The sequence below is a fragment of the Daktulosphaira vitifoliae genome, unplaced genomic scaffold (assembly GCF_025091365.1).
Source record: "Daktulosphaira vitifoliae isolate Bord-2020 unplaced genomic scaffold, ASM2509136v1 Scaffold_4, whole genome shotgun sequence".
NCBI lineage: Eukaryota > Metazoa > Arthropoda > Insecta > Hemiptera > Phylloxeridae > Daktulosphaira > Daktulosphaira vitifoliae.
In genome coordinates, this window is record NW_026099575.1 from 14,607,604 (window position 1) to 14,628,672 (window position 21,069).

The following is a 21,069-nucleotide window of genomic DNA, read 5'->3' on the forward strand; positions in this document are numbered from 1 at the left end:
CTATCCACCTTTGTATGGGTCTTTTAGTGGTGTCTTATCTTTGGGATTCCATTTTAGTTACACTTTCTCCGATTAAATTACCATACTTTCCAGCCAATTAGTTTATACACTCTCAGACAATGGTAAAATTATATTTTTTATTTTCAATATAATTATATTAAGAGCATTTATTATAAACATAATTAATCGGTCAAAATCAATATCTCGAATAGTACTTAATGAGTAAACTAAATATAAATTATTTCTTATATTTATTAATTATAATGGTATCTATACTCAAATACTTTGAAAACACTTATTTTTTATTGTTACATAGATAGCGCACTATTTTTGAAATATTTTTTTAGTGTTGTTACATCTACAAACGCATAATATAAAGAGGTCACACTTTATTTAATTTTGTTATAAAATGTCATTTTAATGTTAATAGAAAGATGGAGAGCGAAAAATCGCTCAGGTCAATCACTTTTAGTATTTTATATTCTTATTGCTATCAAAATTTTTATTTTAAGATTATGAAATTATATATTTGCAATAATCGAATGATAAAAATAGTAAAAACTTCTAATGAAATTAGTTTAAAAATAATACTATCAATGAAAACGTTTTTATGAAGAACTAAATGTTGATTAGAGTGGTATTCTAAAGGTTGTAAGAATAGAGTATGAGGAATAGTTAAATAATACATTGATATCTGTTGAATCGTGAAATGAGGGCTCAATTAATCTTTACATTTTTTCAATGATATGAACTTTATAACTATATTTTATAATTGTGTCCAATTCGACTATATGAAATAAAATTAAAAACTTAATGTCGTGTGTATGCACACGAAAGCTATTTACCTACTGACAGAAGACTAAAACGATGTATATTGATATTTGATTTTATCGATATTATTGGCCAAAAATAAAAAATGAACTTTTATTAAATTAAATATAAATTATTATTGTCAATAAACTAACACAAAGCTGGTTAATAATACATAAGTAACCGAAGATGTATTAATAAAGTTAAACTTAAATCTAAATTGTCCATAAAATAAATTTAATCTAAGTAACAGGTAATACTAGTGAACAAATATTGAAAATAGATATAATACATGAAAACAAAAACAAACTTATTTACAACAAAATAATAATATTAAAAATTATATAAATTCAAAAATTGATTAAAATTTAACTAATAATTATGTATGCTTAACATGTCGGAAACTTAATCTATACTCATTAAAACATAAATTGGCACCACACGTTAATTTATTTTTCAAACTATAAACAAAATGTCTATTAAGTAAAACGGATATTAGATATGTCCAAGAGATAAATTGAATTAAAATTTTTAAATATTTCCATGAGTTAGTTAAAAAATATAACTATAACTAGCGTCCGATTTATTATATACCAAATATAACAACTATCTTCTCAGAAGGATGAAAAAATTATATTATTTAAATGCAAGTAAAATAATACACAAAGTGGTGGTTAATAATAGAAGTGGAAACACATGCGTTCGTTATATCTTTAAACAAAGAGGAAATAAATCCTTTTCCTCCAGATGTCTACCACAATGACACACCCGGATACACAAAAGCAATAAAAAAATGTTTTAATTATTTCTCATTTAACTCAAAGTTAATTTTAGTACGTTCAGACTACTTTAGTACATTAAAAACATGTAAATATAGTTAAACATTATTTTAAATATTACATAAATAACATCATTGTAGATGAAAAACAAGGTTGACTTGAACGCAACTCGTATAAGGACTGAACTGAAAAATGACTAGCCTTATATTTGGCTAACGCAAATAATTTTCATTTCATGTTTTTTCATAGTCCTGTACGTTTTGTTTCTAAAACAAGTAATCAAAGGAAATCTGTGATGAAAACGCGTTTCAAGTCGGGTACGCTGCCGCCATGATGGCCTCGACCACCCATTCTTCTACCAGCCCTGTGTCGTTGTTGTTGATTATGGCGATGACGATGGACAGGAGACGAGATAAGATGATGGTCGAAATTGTTGTGTTCGGTACGTGCGGTCACTAATGAATCGACGGACAGCATAGTAGTCAACCGAGGCCTAGGCCTCCGAGGCGTCGGAGGGGTAGGTGGTAATGGCGACGGTTTCGAGTGTCTTTGGTTCTGTTGGTGTTGATGCCTCGCCCGCCTAGTTGGCGCGCGCTGGTAATTTACACGGTTATTGGCTTTGGCCGTGGATCTCTTTCCGGACGCGGCCGCAAAATATTCAAAGTCGTCGTTTGCGGCTGTCGTGGCAGAACAAACACTGCGCGCGGACAAAGTCGCGTATTCGACGTCGTCGTCGTTATCGTCGTCGTTATCGTACCGGTTACCCTCCTCACTATCATCCGAAGAGTCCAATGTCGCTGGTACAGCACCGGCGTCCTCGACATCGAGGTCTACCGTACTAACAGCTGCATCCTCGTCTTCGTCGTCGGCGGCGAACAACTTCTCGCGAAGCTGTTGTAAATTCTGTGGTAAACGCTGGCGCATGTCATGCTGCACTTCGTTTAGACTGTCCGCCGGTGTAGCGCAATCGTCTTTACACGCCAACGAATCAATCTCGGCCAGAGACGCGACAACCATGTTGGTGAATCGATGACGATTTTGGTGTCGATGGTGAAAATGTTCATCTTCAGCTGCCGAACAGCACAGTGGTGATGACTGACTCGCTGAATTTTGAGTGTGAATGAAATGTGGAGACGAACACGGTACTTGCGATGGTGATGAAGAGGAAACCAACAAGCCGCTCATTGCTCTAGCACCTACAAAAATTGAAAATATCAAAACAATATTCTAAACATTCGAATATTTTCAATAGCTTTTTTAAATTAAAATATTTTTATTTTAAAACCAATTCTAAAACCTCGTCCTTAATATGAACAGTTAATTTATTAACATACGAATTACCACACATTATAATGTAAGTAAATTTGGACGAAAATAATCTAAGGTTATCTTCATCCTAAAAATTATTATATAAAAATAACTAGAGGTCTATCATTTTCGTCGGAAATAAAATTAAAGAACAAAAATGCCAAATGTCATTCAACAAATATCTCTAGGAAATCGTTTTATTTGATTCTCCAGTCGCTTCAAACGTTTATTAGCTCCTTTGCATTTTAGAGTAAAAAATACACTCATTTTACTTTACATCTTACTAGAAATTGATATTTGAAAAATACACGCGAAAAAGGGCAATAACGTATACATTAATTATTTTTATTATTTATTTATATGTAAAAAAATTAGTTAATTATATTACTTTAATAGTTCAACGTGTTAATTAATTTTTAACGATCCGTTACAACTGGTTATCAAATAGGCATCACCATGTTCTTAACAAAACGAAGGATAAAGTTCTATACACAAATCATTCAAGTTAAATAACAGTAATGGTCATTACAAGACATTAATGAACATGTCAGGTATTGCGAACAAAAATAGATTCCCCAAAACAAGTTTATGTCATTAATTGCACGGAGTTAAGATTAAATTTATGTGGAAAAATCCGTTGTTTACGTTTCGTCAGTGAGCATCTTAACAAGTCCTATCTGAATACGTGAACAGGTATTGTAAATTTTTATGTCCACAAAACGATCTACGTTGATGTTTCTCGACGACTGTAAATTTTGTCGGTTGTGTACACGCTGACCCAAAAAATATTATTATAATGTCAAGATGCGTCTCGCATACTTTATCGTTGTAGTCCGTGCGACGCATACAAGCAACGAAACTATGCAGCAGTGTGCCTAACACGATCTTTTTTTGGTCCGCAAAAAACGTCTTACGCGTTGTGATACACAGTAACTATATGACGACAGAACACGCATTACGACGTATTATGTGTCGCCGTGTAGACGAGGAAAAATCAAAAAACGGCATTACATTTTTCAGTGCGCTCGATTGATTACAGCGCGGAGATTAGGAAATTAAACGAGAACCGGTTTGATTAAAATATAAATCGAAGTTCGCAAATATGGTTTGCCCGTCAATGTCGTTAAATATATAAGGACATTTCTGGTTTTTTTATTATGCTAAAAACTGTGCATTTTTTGGGTTATAATATTGTAATAGCACACCATAACGGTTTTCGGGTCAATAAAGAAAATGTAAATTACAAAACCCGAAATATTATTATGGTTTTCGTCCGGGGCTCACCTCGTCTGTAGTGATGCAGAACCGGAACTCGTCCGTCCAAACTGGCAAACAGCGATCCGTTGGTAATTGGAAACCGGTGTGCCGCGGATGCTGACTCGCCGCCGGCCGAACCTCCTCCCCCACCGCTGTTGGACGATGGGGGCCTACGGGTATCTTGAAGTGAACCGTTGTAAGGTCGGAACTTTCCATGTAAACCTAAAAAACCAGCATAAAATATTTAACGGCAGTTATTAAACCACGTGCATTGTCAGTATTTTAAATGTTCAATCAACCCATCGGATTTAATAATGAACTGGTACTCTTAAGAACGAATTAGACGAGGTCATGGTTCACAATAAACCAACAACGACTATTATTAACTATTAGATTTTCAAACAAAATCTCATACTACTAGATTTACAGTAAAGTGTGTTCTAAACACATTAGCATATACCATAGTAATTAACGCTAAAACCGACGCGTCTCTTAAAAAATGTCATTTTAAATTTAAATTCAAATAAACTGACCGAGTGTAAATAACGTCGCAAATATTTTATCTACAATACGAATTCATTTTTATTCGCTCACCGGATGCAACCGAAGCATATATCCGTTTTTGCTAAATAAATAATGGCCGGTGTTTTTTTTTTTTACATATTAGCTATGGGGCATTGTGATGCGTTTAAACGCGATCGTGGAAAATCACGAGTACAATCGTATACAATATTCTATGAAAATAGAATAAATGACGTTTTAAAACATGGTCCCGGACAATAACACATTACAGACTAGATGGAATAAAACAAAATCCAAGACACAGGAAAAATGACAGCTCTTCTTTATACATTCAACCGGACCTTTCACTGGAAAATATGTGTGCGTAAACTTGATGTGTTATTATGAACAACAACAGTTACTCATTGCCAATAAAGCACTATAATGGTATTTATAATAAACCCAAAAAGGTCTATGATTAATATCCAGAGGATAACAGAGGAGTCAATGTGGGCGGACATACGATTCTTTTTAAAAACCTCTATTGTGGCAGTATTTAGATTTAAATAATCACAAAAAAAAATAATAATAATAATAACTTAAAAACTGTTGTTGAAATTTTTAATGCACTGTTCTTATAGTGAGAAATAGAGTGTAATGAATTCGAGAAATTTGTAATTTATCATTAGTAGCCGAGTATATTAAACATAATGATAGGTTTTCGCGAACGAATTACCCCCCGCAGACATCCACAAATGCGAACGTGTAGTTTTATCATACGCTCCAAGATAATGCTCACCTTGAGGGGGTTTCGCCATGTCCGAAGCACTCTGCCTGCGATACAAGTTAGACAGTCTGGGCACGAATTGGTCATCGAACAGTAGCAACACAATGGGCCAAAGACAAGCTTCGGCCAATGCCGCCAACATGGGGAAATTTTTCACCACCGGTTCATATTCGATGTCTATCGTGAGGCTGGACGTCATGAAATGTTCACAAGCCAGTAGCATCTATAATAAACAATATTAATTAAACGATGTCATATAAGGTGCTTAGAATGCAAGGGGTAACATTTCTTAAAAATTGAGTCAGGTAAACGGTTGGACTAATAGTTCTGCTTAGCAAAAAAAAATGGTAAAGAATACATAAAAATGGATTTTATTTTACATGGTGTTATATGGAAAAAAACATTCTCGAGACTAAAGAAATGTCACTTATGGCCCCTTGCATTCTAAGCGTCTCATACAATATTTAAGCGAACAACGAAAGAGAATATATTTTTTAAGTACTGTTTTTGTACACATAACGTACCGCGTTACGAATACTTTATAACGATACGGTAATAATGCTTGTTTAGTACATGCGGAACATGATACATTATTATTACACCGAATACGGTGATTTGGGACCGTGGAAGAGTTCATAAAACGGTATTCTCATTGTAAGTATACAGTCAATGGCAGAAAATGATAAAGGTAAATATGAAGAAAAAACGCATGTCCATGACATGTCACTCATTTATGACCTGGCTTTATTAATGTTTCATTGCCTAACTGTAACTTTATTAAAGAATACGATTAATTTAAAAATTACAAACACTAAAAATAAATTGCTTAAAAAAAAGAAGCATTGTGTAAGATTAAAGGTTTCAATGCCGTTTTGGCCTGTAACTAAATCACGGCAACTACGACCGATTCAGCTCTTCGGCACAGCGTTTCGCCTCGTTGCACATGCATCGAGATCACATCAATCAAGTCAAGTTGAACCACAGTCCACTTAAGAGCAACGGTTCGGTTCTTCAGTAGAGGGCACATTGACGGATAAACGTGTACTTTGATTACTTAAACAGTCAATGAAATAACCCGCTTTTTTTGTCTCGTACGGAACCCCTAAGGGAATGATTATGATACAACGTATTAATTGACAGAATCCGTCGAAACATTATCTCACAAATTTTTACGAATTGACTATTGTAAAGCGCAACTCAATCCAAACATTGGTCATGCGTATCGTGTAATTATTGTCTTTCAAGGTGTACGTATAACAATCGTACGACATAAATTAGTGTTCATTACATACTCTTAAGACTATCGATTAAGTGACCACCGGCTACGTGATCAAAATCACTGGAGGGCGACGGCGCGTCTGATATTTGCTTCGAAAGATAAATGTGGTTGCCGCCCCACCGGAGGTATAAAAGCTTCGTTTAAGGCCAACGCCTCGCGGAGACGTCTCCTATTAAGCCTCAGTTGACTTTATGAGGCTTCTTCGTACAATTTACTTAATGTGCCCAACGCACGCACAAAGCGAATGAATATCCATTTATCAAGTTTACACGAATAACGGTTAAAACCATTATTGTGTCCCCGGGCCCGAGTCAACCGCCGTTTTTCTCACTTCGAAATGCACACGCCATTAAACTAATCGTCTGGCGGTGTAAATATACAAATATATATTATTAGAAATGATAAAAACGCCGAATTATCGTATTTCAAGAACACGTGATGTACGAGCGGTGGTTCGTTTTTTGAGCGTCGCCGGCGGCGGTTACAAAAAACAAACGTGGGGTAATACACCGCACCGCCGACTATATTTCACATTGCGGCTAAAATTTATTTATATCTTACAAAACTTGCTGCATTGATTTTTTTACTCCAACACTGTACCAATGGGATATACGTGTATTTTATACGTACGTCGATGTACTACACTAACAATACGACGTCCAGTGCGCGAATTCGATGTGCCGGCGGCCGGACGAACAGATAATGTGATAACAATACGGTTCGCGCCAAAATGGGTATGCGCACAACGTACCGGGTGGTCAACGGGATTTGCACCGAACCGACCGACCGATTATTGTCCGTGAGATTGTGTTTCCTCCGGACAACGGGTCCCCAGGCGCGCGCCGCCGTTGTCCCTGTGTGCAAATAACGCGAGCACGTGACGTATAGACGCTATGCGAATCGGTGTTTGGATTCAGCCGTTATTACTGTTATTCACCGTTTTTATTGTTACGAAAAAGTAATAAACGTGTCTGCCCCGTCGGTGATTGACAAAACGAAACGACGGAATAATAGCAAATGAAAAACGGGCAAACATTATTAAAAAACGAAGAAGACGTGCGCGCGTGACCCAGCCGAACAAAAAGCATACGTCCAACCGGTTGTCGTTCGTCCACGGCGTGCTGTCGTCGCTTTCCGGATAATACCGCTGGACTCCGGTGCTTCCGAACCACAAAAACGACGACATCACAATGTACGGACAATATCCAACAGAGCAGCAATGCAATACGATAGGAGAAAAACGTGCGATGTCGCGTGCACCATTAATCAAAAGCACGGACAGCAGAAATAAACGTCCGATACTTTATTATACGTTGAACAACAGCAATCGTCGTATCACTCGGATTTCGCAGCAGACAATCCGAGCGAATACAAAGCTTGAGAAATGCTGTACGTGACGTGCGTGTAAAAATCACTATAGGCATTGGAGTGCCGCGGGTACCACTAGCACAAAGAAATTTCTGTGCAACAGACAACCGAGCGATCTTTAAGCTTACGGTCTTGATTTGTGACAGTAATAGAACACAAGCTTACTGGGCACAGCAGTAATTGTATGCATACGAATAGAACGTTCAAAACAACTTTAGGTGGTTTGATCCAATGGAACAGCGCAAGAAAGCAGAGCTAATTAAATAAAATACAGTTGTTTCCGGATATTAAAATCGAAGAAAGTCGCAATACGCACAAGTTTAACGAGAGGCAACTGAAACAGATTAAAATTGTATGTATTAATTATTGAAGAGCAATCATTTTCCAAACCCGTTTAACAAGTCGAATTTTTTTAATAAAATGCATCGTAATCATTAAATTTTTTTCACGGCGCGCTATTATTAAATTACTTTCATTTTCAGTCTAAACGAATCTTGCTGACGTATAGAAATAATATATACTTAAGTGCGATTCTCTAATCTGATCGTGTTCGAGAACAACAACAACAATATTTTTAACTTCTTCGCTATAAATACACACGTTAATAATAATTACGTATATGTACACGTTTTTCATTTTTACGGTCAACGAATTAAAATATATATTAGTCTTGAAAAATATGTCATTGAAAGTAAACTAAAATTATAATGGCTGATTATGTGTAAGCAAATAAGAAGAAAGTTTTATTTCAATTACATTTGTATTTATATATATTTTTTTTTAATTGCCCAACTTCCACGTCCTTACATGTAATAACAGTCAGCCTTTTCTATAATAATTTCTGATAAAAATCCAAATCTAATCTGTAGAACTATTGGACGGGTATTCACTATTTTAGTTACCAGACAAAGAATAAAATTCACGTTTTCACTTGAATGAAAAAGATTGACATCTATTGTCAAACGAGACAACGATATCCGTTTCTAATATGAACTGGAATTCTTTTTTTTTTAAAAAAAAAAAACGTTTTTGCGTTAGAAAAAACTAATATTTTGTAAACACGATATGACGGACACGTTCTGTACAATTATACTCTAAAGCTATACAACTGTAGGGTCAATTGTAAAAAATTTGAGTGATTCAGCCATAATTATGTAATGTAAAAAAATACATCGATTTTCAGTGGTTACTATTTTATTTTTTTAATATAACGTAAACGAAGAAGAAAGCCCACGTGTGTTGTGTGTGTGTGCAATAAGTTAGAGTATTTGATGTTCTAGTGGAAAGTAAAAAAAAAAAAACTACATTATCGTTATAATCAACGTTGTTTGTCGTGCAACGTCGTTGATTTGGAGTTGATGTAACGTCAAAAGCTCAGTTTTTTTAACGCGTCGACCAACGCACTCGGTATTCCCTTGGAAATGAGAGCAGAGGATGAAAGGTCTCAGACAACGACCGTACATCCTTGACGGTAATTATTAATTATCAAATATTAACGGTGTGCGCTTCGCGTGTAATCAATATTTCATAACAACAAAAATTAACGATATGGTGTACACGTCGTACAAGCGCAAATAGCGGAATAGTTTCATTATATTTATTTGAGAAACTAAAATATTATTAAAACAGTTTGTTTACTTTCAAAATTCATTAACAACATTTCGTAACTGTTCGGACATTTAATAACACGCGTAATGGATTAAATTCATTATTTATTCGACTTCTTTACTCCAACGCACACAGCGTTCGTAATTATTAAATGTTCGTACTTTTTAAAAAAAAAATGTATTAGTCATCAATCGTTTCTAAAACGTTTTCAAACTCTCGTGTTCTTAATATAGTCTTGCGAAATTACCTAACATTATTTTGCTCACCACGCGATTATAATCACAACGTTTACGAGCTGAATATTTATTAAATCGTTTTTTATTGTAATATTATTCGTTACATTTTAAAACATCTACAACATATCAATGGCATTTAAAAACTATAAGAATTCACAATTTTCGTGAAAATATACACTGGACGTGTTATTAATATTTCGTTTTAATAGCTGTAACTATTATCATAGTGTTTTATTAAGTTCATCATTTGACGATATATACACAGTAGCCGCGTAAAAAACAAATATTACTTGGCCGCCCTAAAATGTTTTCCTAGCAGTGCCTATGAATGAACAATTCACATACTAGAAAACTTTTATTAAATAGCTCAGACGGCACTTTAATTTTACAAAGAATGTATTGCGTTACATAATTAAAATAATAGACAATAATTCCGTTTTAATTCGATTACTCATCAAACTGTCTGTACGTCGATGAAGCCGTAGAAACAAATCCTAATTCCTAAATCGAAGAGTATCGTATTTATACCACTTAACTACAGAATGTCGTCATAATCTAAATGAAGTACACACTTGGTGGGCTTTTAGTTTTACGAATAAAATACGCTTAAATGGGTTAAATTGAAGTCTCGTGTTGTAAAAAAATGCCCATTAAATTGATTCCTCAAGAAGACGGAAACTACATTGAGTTTTCTGCTGTACATTCGCATAAACAAAAGCCATTTCGAGAGTTTGATTTATTTGTAAGGGAACTGGACCTGAAAACTAATATTATTCACTAACGTAAAAAAACGTACGAGCAAATAAAACTCCTCGTGAATGCACACGGTCGATTTATGCTACAGGTTTTTTTTATGCATCAAAATACCGTTTTACAATAATATTTATATTAATTTTCACTTATAAATCATTAGCCGACATTAAGTTGTTTGTTTAATGCAAAAAAAACAACTTTTGTGTTGTGTGTTTTAGGTACAAATTATTTATGCAATTTCACTGCACCAATAAAATTTTGTAAAAACATTTAAACTGTTTAATTTCGACAAGAGGGTCGCATGAAGTGTTAAACATGTCTAATTTTAGATCAATGCGGATTACTCAATTGTGAACTCGATGCAAAAAAGGCAATAATTTTTAACCTATTTTTCAAGATCAAGATCCTATTGTCGATACGATCGAACGCCTTGAGTATGGAACGTGATGGAACGTGACTTATGTAATTGACCTCAATTCCGCACACACACACAAATACACAATGTGAACTCATGTACAAAATAATTAAGTAAATAATTCTCATAGACACCACCTATACATAAAAACACGATCATTATTATTATTATTATTATAATTTTTTCACCGACCCGCACCTTCCTAGTTATGAACGTATCTATTTAAAAATTCATATAAAAATCATACAAAGATACAAAAAAAGTTATATTACGCAAGTGTTTCGATGAATAACAATAGCGAGTGATATTTTCAGGCTTCACGAATTTCGTGCACTTCGAATGATCAACAATGATATTTTACTTGTAAGTCACTGGTCGTTTCATGATATTTTCCAATTAATTGTACAGTTAAATTGCAACCAAATATAATGAATTACAATAATTCACTAATTGAAAACAACTATTTTATGGTTTCCGTTTCAATCAGGTCACAGTACCTATTACACCCATGCATACGCCTATTACATTATTAATTTGTTATGAAAACTCTTTAGACCCATCATCAATAACAACAATAGACAATTGGCGTATCTATAAAAGACGGTAATGGTTTTCGGCGACTTTGAATTTCATAATAATGTACAATAGCATTCACCAAACACTTGTGATTATTTTATAAATGTAAAAAAAAAACAATGATAAATTTGAGTTATTAATCAACAGCAACTGTTTTATTATTATTCCGGTAATTAGTAAAAGAATATTTTTTCCGTTTATGTTTCAATTTCATTTGGCGACATAGTAACTGTTGTTTTTTTTATCATCACATTGTAAATTACAACTATTCGTGTGTTAAAAAATACTTGAAAACCACAGAGAGCACATGATAGATTTAAATAAATAAGTATTGTATACTTATGAGCTGTGCGCTATAACAAATACACAAGACTTTCATATTGTATTTCAATTTCCCACAAATTGTTGCAATGCTCAGAACAAACCCTATTAAGGTACCAAACCTACAATTGTAAAATGAGGTTAATCCGATATTTTTTAATTCCCTTGGGCGAACAATAACTAACACTAGTGAGTTGTTGGTTTTTCATGCACACGATGGCTGTTTTTAACAAGCCAAAGATTTCTTTTAAATTCAACTAGAAAAACTTCAATTCCAGTCAAAAGTGATTCCAACAATCTTAATCATTAAGTAAAAATTGCTTAAAAATTTACATGGTTTCATCATTTCTGAATACCGATTAATATGTATTTTAATTAAAAAATACTTCTTTTGTAACTTATAGCACTCATAACGACATCTATCATAACGTTAATTTTCTAATAAATTTTTTTTTTTTATATTTTTACATCAGAAAAAATACACATAAATAGTTACTAATGGCGACACAAAGGTACTTATTAAAAACTGTATCATTCATTAAAAATAATTTTGGAGTTGTACGTATGAGGCGTAATTTTTTTCTTCGACCATGAAAAATATACACTTTGCAATACTATAATGATTCGGTAACTGTTAAAACGGCTAATTCTTACAAAGATGTCAGCAATGAACGGCCCAACGAAAAATACTTTTAAGTCACTTGCACCGCCTTGTACGATGTATATAATATTTATCAACAGTAATTGTATCTCGCACGCAATTCATCGTTCTATTTCGTAGGTCGTGTAAAGTATTATACAGACAGGGAATTGATAAAACTGTGACTGCCTAGTATATTTTTTGACAATACTACAAAAATTAGTAGTAATAATAAATGAAGGTTGCATATGGCACGCAAAATTTGCGGTAACAAAAAAAAAAAACAGTTGTATTTTATGTAAAATCGATTGTACATCAAACGGAAACTGTCGACTATTTTTCGATCGCAATGTCAAAAGTCGTCAATAACCATGTGAAAAAAACGTTGAAAGGTGACAAATGGAGGTCACGCAGTCAATTGACATTTGTTAAATCCTCATTAAACGCAAACAGTAATCGTTACCCTATTAACCCAAAGTGCAGACGCACTTTTTATTTTTAATGAATTGCCGACACGGTGGCATTTAACAACAGACGAGAAAAGTCTATAAAAAAAGGACAGATGTTCGCGTGAGATGCGATTAAATCGATTCGCTCTGTATGGATAACGAAGAACGCAACGTGTATTGGCATGCGAAGAAAACGGAAGCCACGTTCACACAGACGTGGAAATGAAACCGTAGCGATACCAGAGATAGTATTAATAATGACTTTTTAATTGAAATTTACAGTCGCCTAATAAGATATAATTATAGTGACAATACGAAAAACATACAACGTTTGTACTCAATATATCAATAAACTGTCGGACTTTGATTGTTACAACTTTTACACGTTCAGAAGCAAAAAACAATAAATAACCCATTCAGTACGCCTCGGGACGCGTAACATTTAAATCGAATTCATTTTATTATTCGATTAAAAAAGTTATAAATTCTTTTAGAATAAACTTTCTTAAACGTTTCACCGGCATCCCCAAAATTAGGGAACCGTCTGGCGCCTCGGCTATTGTTGATTGTCATTTATCACATACGCTGATAGTACTAACGCACATAGACTTTTTGTATTTGGCATCTGTTCAACTCGAAAACGTTTATACCGATTTTTTCAATTTAACACGCTGTATTTGTGTATGGGTTGTAATCTAGATGAAAAATCAAACGGCCTTAAAATTATTGTTTTAAATGTATCACGTCTATTCACGAAAAAATAAGAACTTTTAATAAAACAAAAATTCAACAATATTTATTAACGTGTTAAGGTTTAAAATAAAATAATAAACATTTGACTTTTACACAACCGAAAACTTTTCAAACACTTACACGTCGCGTTGAGTGAGTAGTAACATGAAATTTAAAAAATGTAATTTTCATATTAAAAAAAAAAGTAAAAACCGTTGAAAATGAACGTGTTAACGCATGTTAAATTTGAAGCAATTTCTTTTTTATTTAGTTACACTCCTGTAATCATATCAAACTATTGATTTTAGTATCGATTGATGACCATATCAGATTGATCACTGCCACTAACGGACACACTTTGAGTAATAAAACTAGCTGTTAGTAACACTACGCTGGTCTTCAAAATTAATGGAAACGTTTTTGTTTGTCCTTCATCTGACGTACTCCAACTTTTAAAAGCATTCTACTTAATTTCAAATCTATATTAAGTTATTTATTTTCAAATATCGTTTCGCTTATGTCAAAAGAGTCCAAGTGTACCAAATAACCAAGTGAGATAACATGTATTATCAATCCATAAAAACCTTATACACGCAATTGTAAATTCTGTTAACGATAAGGTCATTACACAAAAAAATTGTTTAATATAATAAATAATAAGTAAAATTTTTCGATTCGATGAACTTTAATAAACAATAGAGTCCTTTGCGACATTTTTTAATCCGGAAGTATCTTCGCTAATATCTAAAATAGTAAAATTTAAAACAATTGCTATTCATTAGAATATATCTGTTAAAGTGTTTCCGATTACATTTTTTATTTTAAATCGTACCACCAATCATTGTTTAAGTTACGCATCGTTACTGATATACTTAATATTTTGAATAATAGAGAACGGACGCATCGCTTCAGTGCTATAATGAAACAGGTATGGACTAATATAATTAATTTTTTTTTTTTTTTTATGTAGTTACGAAATATGTTTGGTAACTTGTTCACGAGGTAAATGTCTTATCCAAACACGAGAACTGTTTTTTTTAATTGAACGTGAACTTTCTTCTTTAAAAATAACGACTTCTTATTTCTAACATCTAATTTTACTGAAATGTGAAATACAAAAGAAATTTTGAAAAAAAAAACATCATTTACATAACATGCAGTTGTGACAAATGTCTGGTGGTATAAAAATTTAAATATTATCTTTGACTAATGTACAATAGAACATTGACTAAGTAACAATATCATATTAATAATACTTTCGTCAAATTAATAATTATATTTTGAGTTTTTATTGAAAATTAATTACAAAAATCTATATTGTGCATTACTATAAGACAATGAAAAACTCTTTGAAACTAATAAAAACGACATTTATTAATTACAAGTATAACTAAGTCGTAGTTAAAAAATATATTTTTAAAAATATCTTTCGTTGCATAAAGTAATGGCACCATAAAATAATTTTGTGTATATTTAAGTAATAACATAGGCATTTGTTTAAATTATAAAAATAATGACGATCAATAAATTATGTCTAGTAAGTTTATTTCTTCAATAACCTAAAAACCTAATAAAAATGTGTAGTTCATCGTCACCAACAGCAATCTTAACTGTCGTTCGTTATTCAGACCACCGTTTCTGTCGTGAATCGCAATTTCTATTGAAGTGTTAATTTTCATTGCAAAAATCAGGTTTACTGATAGAGTGTGTACAGTTTTTTTTTTTTTTTTTACAAAGTATCAACTCAAAAAAAGAAATTATAGTTAAATCGAACGAATTGCAAATAAATTAAGAATTTCGTTCCATAATCATAATGGAATCGTATTTTGATTTTTATGATATTGATAATTTTTTCTTTTTTTTTTTAGTTTGTACAAACCGTTACAATATCACCAAAACAATGTAATTACTTTGGATTACAGGAATAATTTTTATATTTTTAATAGTAATGAATTAAAAATTTGTCGTATACCTTTTAAATATTTTGAAACTAAGTAAAACATTAAAATATCATTAAATATGAACATTTAGTACTGGTCGTTTCTACTGTTTCACAATACAGATTAAATACTTTTTCATGCCTTAAGTTTCTTTGTCATTATTTATTAAACCATATGAGTAAAAACTATGTTAAATTAACGAAGACGGGGAATATTTAAAAGAACTCAGATACGCATGTCATGATGTGACGTGTACTTAATTACCATAAATTAATACTAGTTAAATTTACAAATATTTGATACTTAAGTATGTTAAAAATTAAAGGTCAGTCGTTTTATTTTCAAAATAACAGTTATTTAAAAAAAAAATTAACCATCTGAAACTGTGGTTAATATAGTCCTATTTTGACACAGAATACAAGTTTAATTTTATAAAAATATGTTGAGATTTAATAGCAATATACGTTTTAGAAATACAGATGAATTTAAAGACCAGTATACGTACATCATGACACTATCAGCTCTGATAATAGTTACCAGAACAAACTTAAACTCCAAAATGGTTTTACAGATAAACGGAACTGATATTTTTGTCTTCTTTTGAAAAATCCGTAGTCGTGTCGATTAACTGTTAATAAAAATAATACTCAATTATGAATTCTATTGAAAACTAAAACCATACAAAATTACCAGACTCAACGTTGATACGATCCAATGTATTTGACTGAGATTGTTTATAAATAATAATAATGATAATAATAATCTTAACAAAAATGTGTAAATTTTAAGTGTCTTTTATAAAATATAAAAAAAATATTAATTAACTAAATGTAAAAATGTTGTCTGAAAATCGAAATTGAAGTTAGTGAAAACATTTAAGTGTAAGCTTTTCATCAAACTCGAAAATATCATAATGGTTTTTTATTAAACCAAAAAATATCTCAAGTTGCATTTTGCATGATTACATTTATAAGTCCTCAGGTTTTTTCCCTGTCAAATTATTTATGCTAGTTGAACATTGCGCCTTGATATTTACAGATCGAATAGCAAAAAATGCGGATAGAGTTCATAGATGAAAGGACTATACGACTAGTGACTACTCTACATGTGGACTACTTACGGTAAGCTCCGCACTACATAATGCGGTCACTACTTTGGCTGCCGGCATCGCAAAGTATCCAGATAGAATCACCTTACCAAACATAAATAAGAAGAATAATTATGGAATAAATAAGAAATCCTACACTTAATCGTACTTGGAGTACAAAAACATCTTTCTCCAAACAAATCAAGATCTCGCGCATATGTGATAAACACTCGCAACGCTTTAAAATGTAATTTTACGAGCAAATATAATCATCATTTTCTCCCGCATATCAGTTATTGTAATGAGAAAAAAAACATGACGAATAATTTACCAATGCAGACGTTGTGTTAAAAAAATGCGGTGGCAAATTATATTCATATTTTGTCCAAACATCATGTAAACTGACCTTATACGAAAGTGTGGGCGTTCTCCTCTTCTAAAAGAAGAAAATAAAAATACGTATTGCTAAAATTTCATTATATTTTCTAATTTTTTTTTACCAATTAACATTTATGAAAGATTGTAATTACTAAATCTATAATGCTGTACCACAAATAAATATACAAGACACGTTCGTTAAACAGAGTGATTCATTAATCATATATAACTCAATTACTCACAACTCAAATATTATATTGTTTTTCAATAATCACTTTTTAGCAAATCTCTTATATAAAAACTTGATTTTTTTATATAGTAACATGATTATTATTCTGTTATTACCTATCTTGTTAATATTTATATCATATATTATTTATTATTTTTATTTAATGTTTGATGTATTTACTATAAACTATAAACTTTTGCCTACAGGGCGTCAAATAAATTATTATTATTATATTATTTGACAAGCTTATAAAATAGAAAATTATCTAGTAAAGAAAATGATAAGTTGATAATAACTTTTGAACTATTACTTCAGAAGTTATTACCATTTTAAAATATAGACTATAAGTGAGGTTCAGCTACGCCAATATTTATTAATATTATATGATATATCATTTACATTTCTTGGTCATACCCCTCCTCCCGCTTAGATATAATAATGTGAATAACTTTCTAGGTACTTGTCCAAACGTTGTTATCGATTAATCATTTTCTTAATTAGATCATTTTTTATTTTATAAGCTAGTTAAATATGCATGTCACTATTTAAAAAAACAAAGTTGACGTTCTTATAACGTATAAGAGATGAATTAATAAAGTAACGGATAATTAATAAATCGAGAAATATACGAAACTAATAAACACCAAAAATAATTTTCTTAGTATAATTATTATTTTAAGAGAAATCGAGTGGCTAGCATTAAAAAAATCGCTCTGTATTTAGATATAATCATTACATTTTTTTTTTTTTTTTTTTTTTTTTCCTTATGGTTCCAGCGTAAAGAGACGTTAATAAATATTAAGAACGTGTTTTATTATCCACCTCAGACTAAATCATTCACTTATTTTTTTTTCAATTACAATNTTCACCAATTGTTCTCCTTCTCTTATTTTCACATTTTTACTGATTTTATACAATATATGAGTTTTTTATTATTAATAAACCAAATATAACACGATTGTAAACAGTAATTAGTTCCTGAAAGTTGTTATAACTGGTAAAATTTGGATGTCATTCGATAAAGATACCAAATCACAGATAGATAATATTCATTGACTACCTTTTCTTATTATCGTTGAAATAAAAATAAAAACACTCAATCAATTTCCCTACTTTTTAATTAGATAGAAAACAAAAATCGAAACAACAACGTCGACTATTATAAGAAAACATACGAAGAACAGAATAGGAAATTCTAGTTGACAAGACTCAAAACAAATATTGGTGAAAGGGCTAATTCTTTGGCGAAAACAAAATTTCAGACAAAAGAGAATATTAGTCGTCGGAACGTTAGAAACCACATGTGCGATGTGTAAACAAACTACCCAGCCAAGCGCAAGCCAAACAACAACCAAATAATAAAAATAAGAATCCTTAACCCAAACACGAAACGATATTAAGCAAAGTACTGAAATAATACTACACCGGCGGCAAGTGTAGTTTTCGAAATGGGGACGACCGCTTTTTTTTGCTCTTTCTCGATCGCCTACCACAAACCACGTTCGAAATATCTGTCTGAGCCAACGTAAAATTCGATCTAAATGGAGCGCATGATCCACACGATTCAAAAACACGGTCAGCAGTGTGCACGATGTTCGACATTCGCCGCACAACAGACTGTAGATGATCATTAATAAATTATGACAATGATGTAACAATCATAGTGTTCCGACTTGATGGTCGCGAAAACCACTGGTAATAACTGAGTGGTTACGGGTAATAGACCGCGTGTATGACTTGTACATTTTTGAAAATTATAACACTTGACTCCCTAGATAAGATACAGTCTCATGAAAATATATTGACAGGGGATGTTAACGACAAAGATCTGTAAAACAATAACGATAATTGGGAACAATGCCAAAATCTAGGATGTGATGCGAGGAGCTGGACCATTAAACGGTCCTACTACACTTGTATCGGTTATATCTAGAAATTATACAAGAATTCTGCATTTTTTCGAAATGCAAAGCAACTGACTTGATTGGTAGATGGTAGCAACCTAATATATTGCTGCCGTTATAAATATTATTCACTATATCGAGTAATGTCAAACCAAAGTAATTTGTTATATTGTTGATAACAACATACGTACGTTTGTCAGTGATTGAAACATTAACAGTATTCTGTCGTCACTAAATCGATAAATACCAAGGTTTTGTCGTACTGAACACGGATAAAGATCAATGTACTACTTTTCCATAGCTTCAAATAATTTAAATACAAACAAAATTTTTTAACGTATACAAAGATAGAAAGAGTTGCCCACGCCTAAAATACGCATTATTGGTTTAACAGAGTGTACTTGTGTCAAACATCTTTTTCACATAACTTCTCAGCTTCAACACCATACGCTAGATATGTTAGATCATTTTTTAAGTGTCACTTGCAACACCTCCATTTGTATTTTTATTTCAGTTATCTTTTTTACGAATGTCGTGTGCAATATGCATTGAGTTATCATTGTTACTATTGTGGATCAACAGAAGATCAGATTCGACTTTGTTGAATGTATTTTTAGATCACTATCGTGAAAAATGAAATCTAAACAATTTTTTACCAGTCCATTCCTATATTGATATCGTATACGCGGTTTTAAAATACAAAAGTATTAATATTTTTATGACGGCGCCTGCGTAGGCTGAAGAGAACAACCAAAATATATATTGTCATTGCTAGAGGTACGTGGGTGAATCGACCGATCCCGCATTGTTCTGTAACATTTTAATGAACACCGTGTACAACAAACGGCCTTCATCAGAGCCCAGATGAATTCGTACATAAATCTCAATTCCAATATACTTCCTAGAGGTTTAAAAAACATATATTAAATTGTCTGGGAGTAGGTAATAAAACAATGGAAATCAATTTGTCGTCCACAATCATATTGAAGTGATAGTCTACATGACGTATAATATAGGCGCCGTGTAATAATATTAAGTCAAAATAATGTCTTTTCGTTTTTCGCTAAGTATTCAAAAACCTAAAGCTATGTTAACAGCACACGTATGCCATACTCATACATACACAGCATGTTTACAGGAATGAAAAAATAAATAAATATTAAACATTTATTATTGTCTATTTATTTTTATCGTACCTCATTAGACATAATATATTACCCAATGAACATAGGAAATCCTCTGCGAGATTGCGAAAGTCTACTGCGAAATACTCCAATAATAATTAGCGCTGAATAGAGGCTTTCTTTGTTGGACATTAGGCACCTTATCACCGGATACGTTAATTGTTCATATTATTGTATCCCAGACAATACCGTGTAACGAATTGGAGGCCGCAAATACTAATAAGTTTCTAGTGTTGACGAAACGAGGCTAATATCAACGACGATCCTTTTAAAACTGTTGTACGGCCGAACCTCATTACACTGATTTTTGGCAATCGTTCGTTTCCGACTACTACTAAGTACATAAACACGCATATAATAAAAGAGAGCTATACCGATATGGAAAGTCTTATAGAACGTGATGAGGTATTTAAATAAATTCCATAACTCGTATGTAAATATACGTAAGAGAGTAATATTTCTACGTGTGTTAACATAGAAAAATAATCATTTGACTACCTAAACTTTGTGGACAAGAGAAACTATAAA

The 21,069-nt window shown here is 32.2% G+C and overlaps 1 protein-coding gene across 1 annotated transcript in view; it reads right to left on the reverse strand.

Annotated features, from left to right (window-relative positions):
* Positions 1-974: 974 nt before the first annotated feature.
* Positions 975-21,069, reverse strand: part of LOC126904335 (uncharacterized) — a 34,196-nt gene continuing 14,101 nt past the window's right edge. The window contains exons 3-5 of the mRNA XM_050683316.1: positions 5,455-5,665; positions 4,182-4,376; positions 975-2,785 (exon numbers count right to left, since the gene is read on the reverse strand). Coding sequence (XP_050539273.1) covers positions 1,869-2,785; positions 4,182-4,376; positions 5,455-5,665 — 1,323 coding nt within the window. The 3' untranslated portion in view covers positions 975-1,868. The remainder of the gene's footprint in view (positions 2,786-4,181; positions 4,377-5,454; positions 5,666-21,069) is intronic.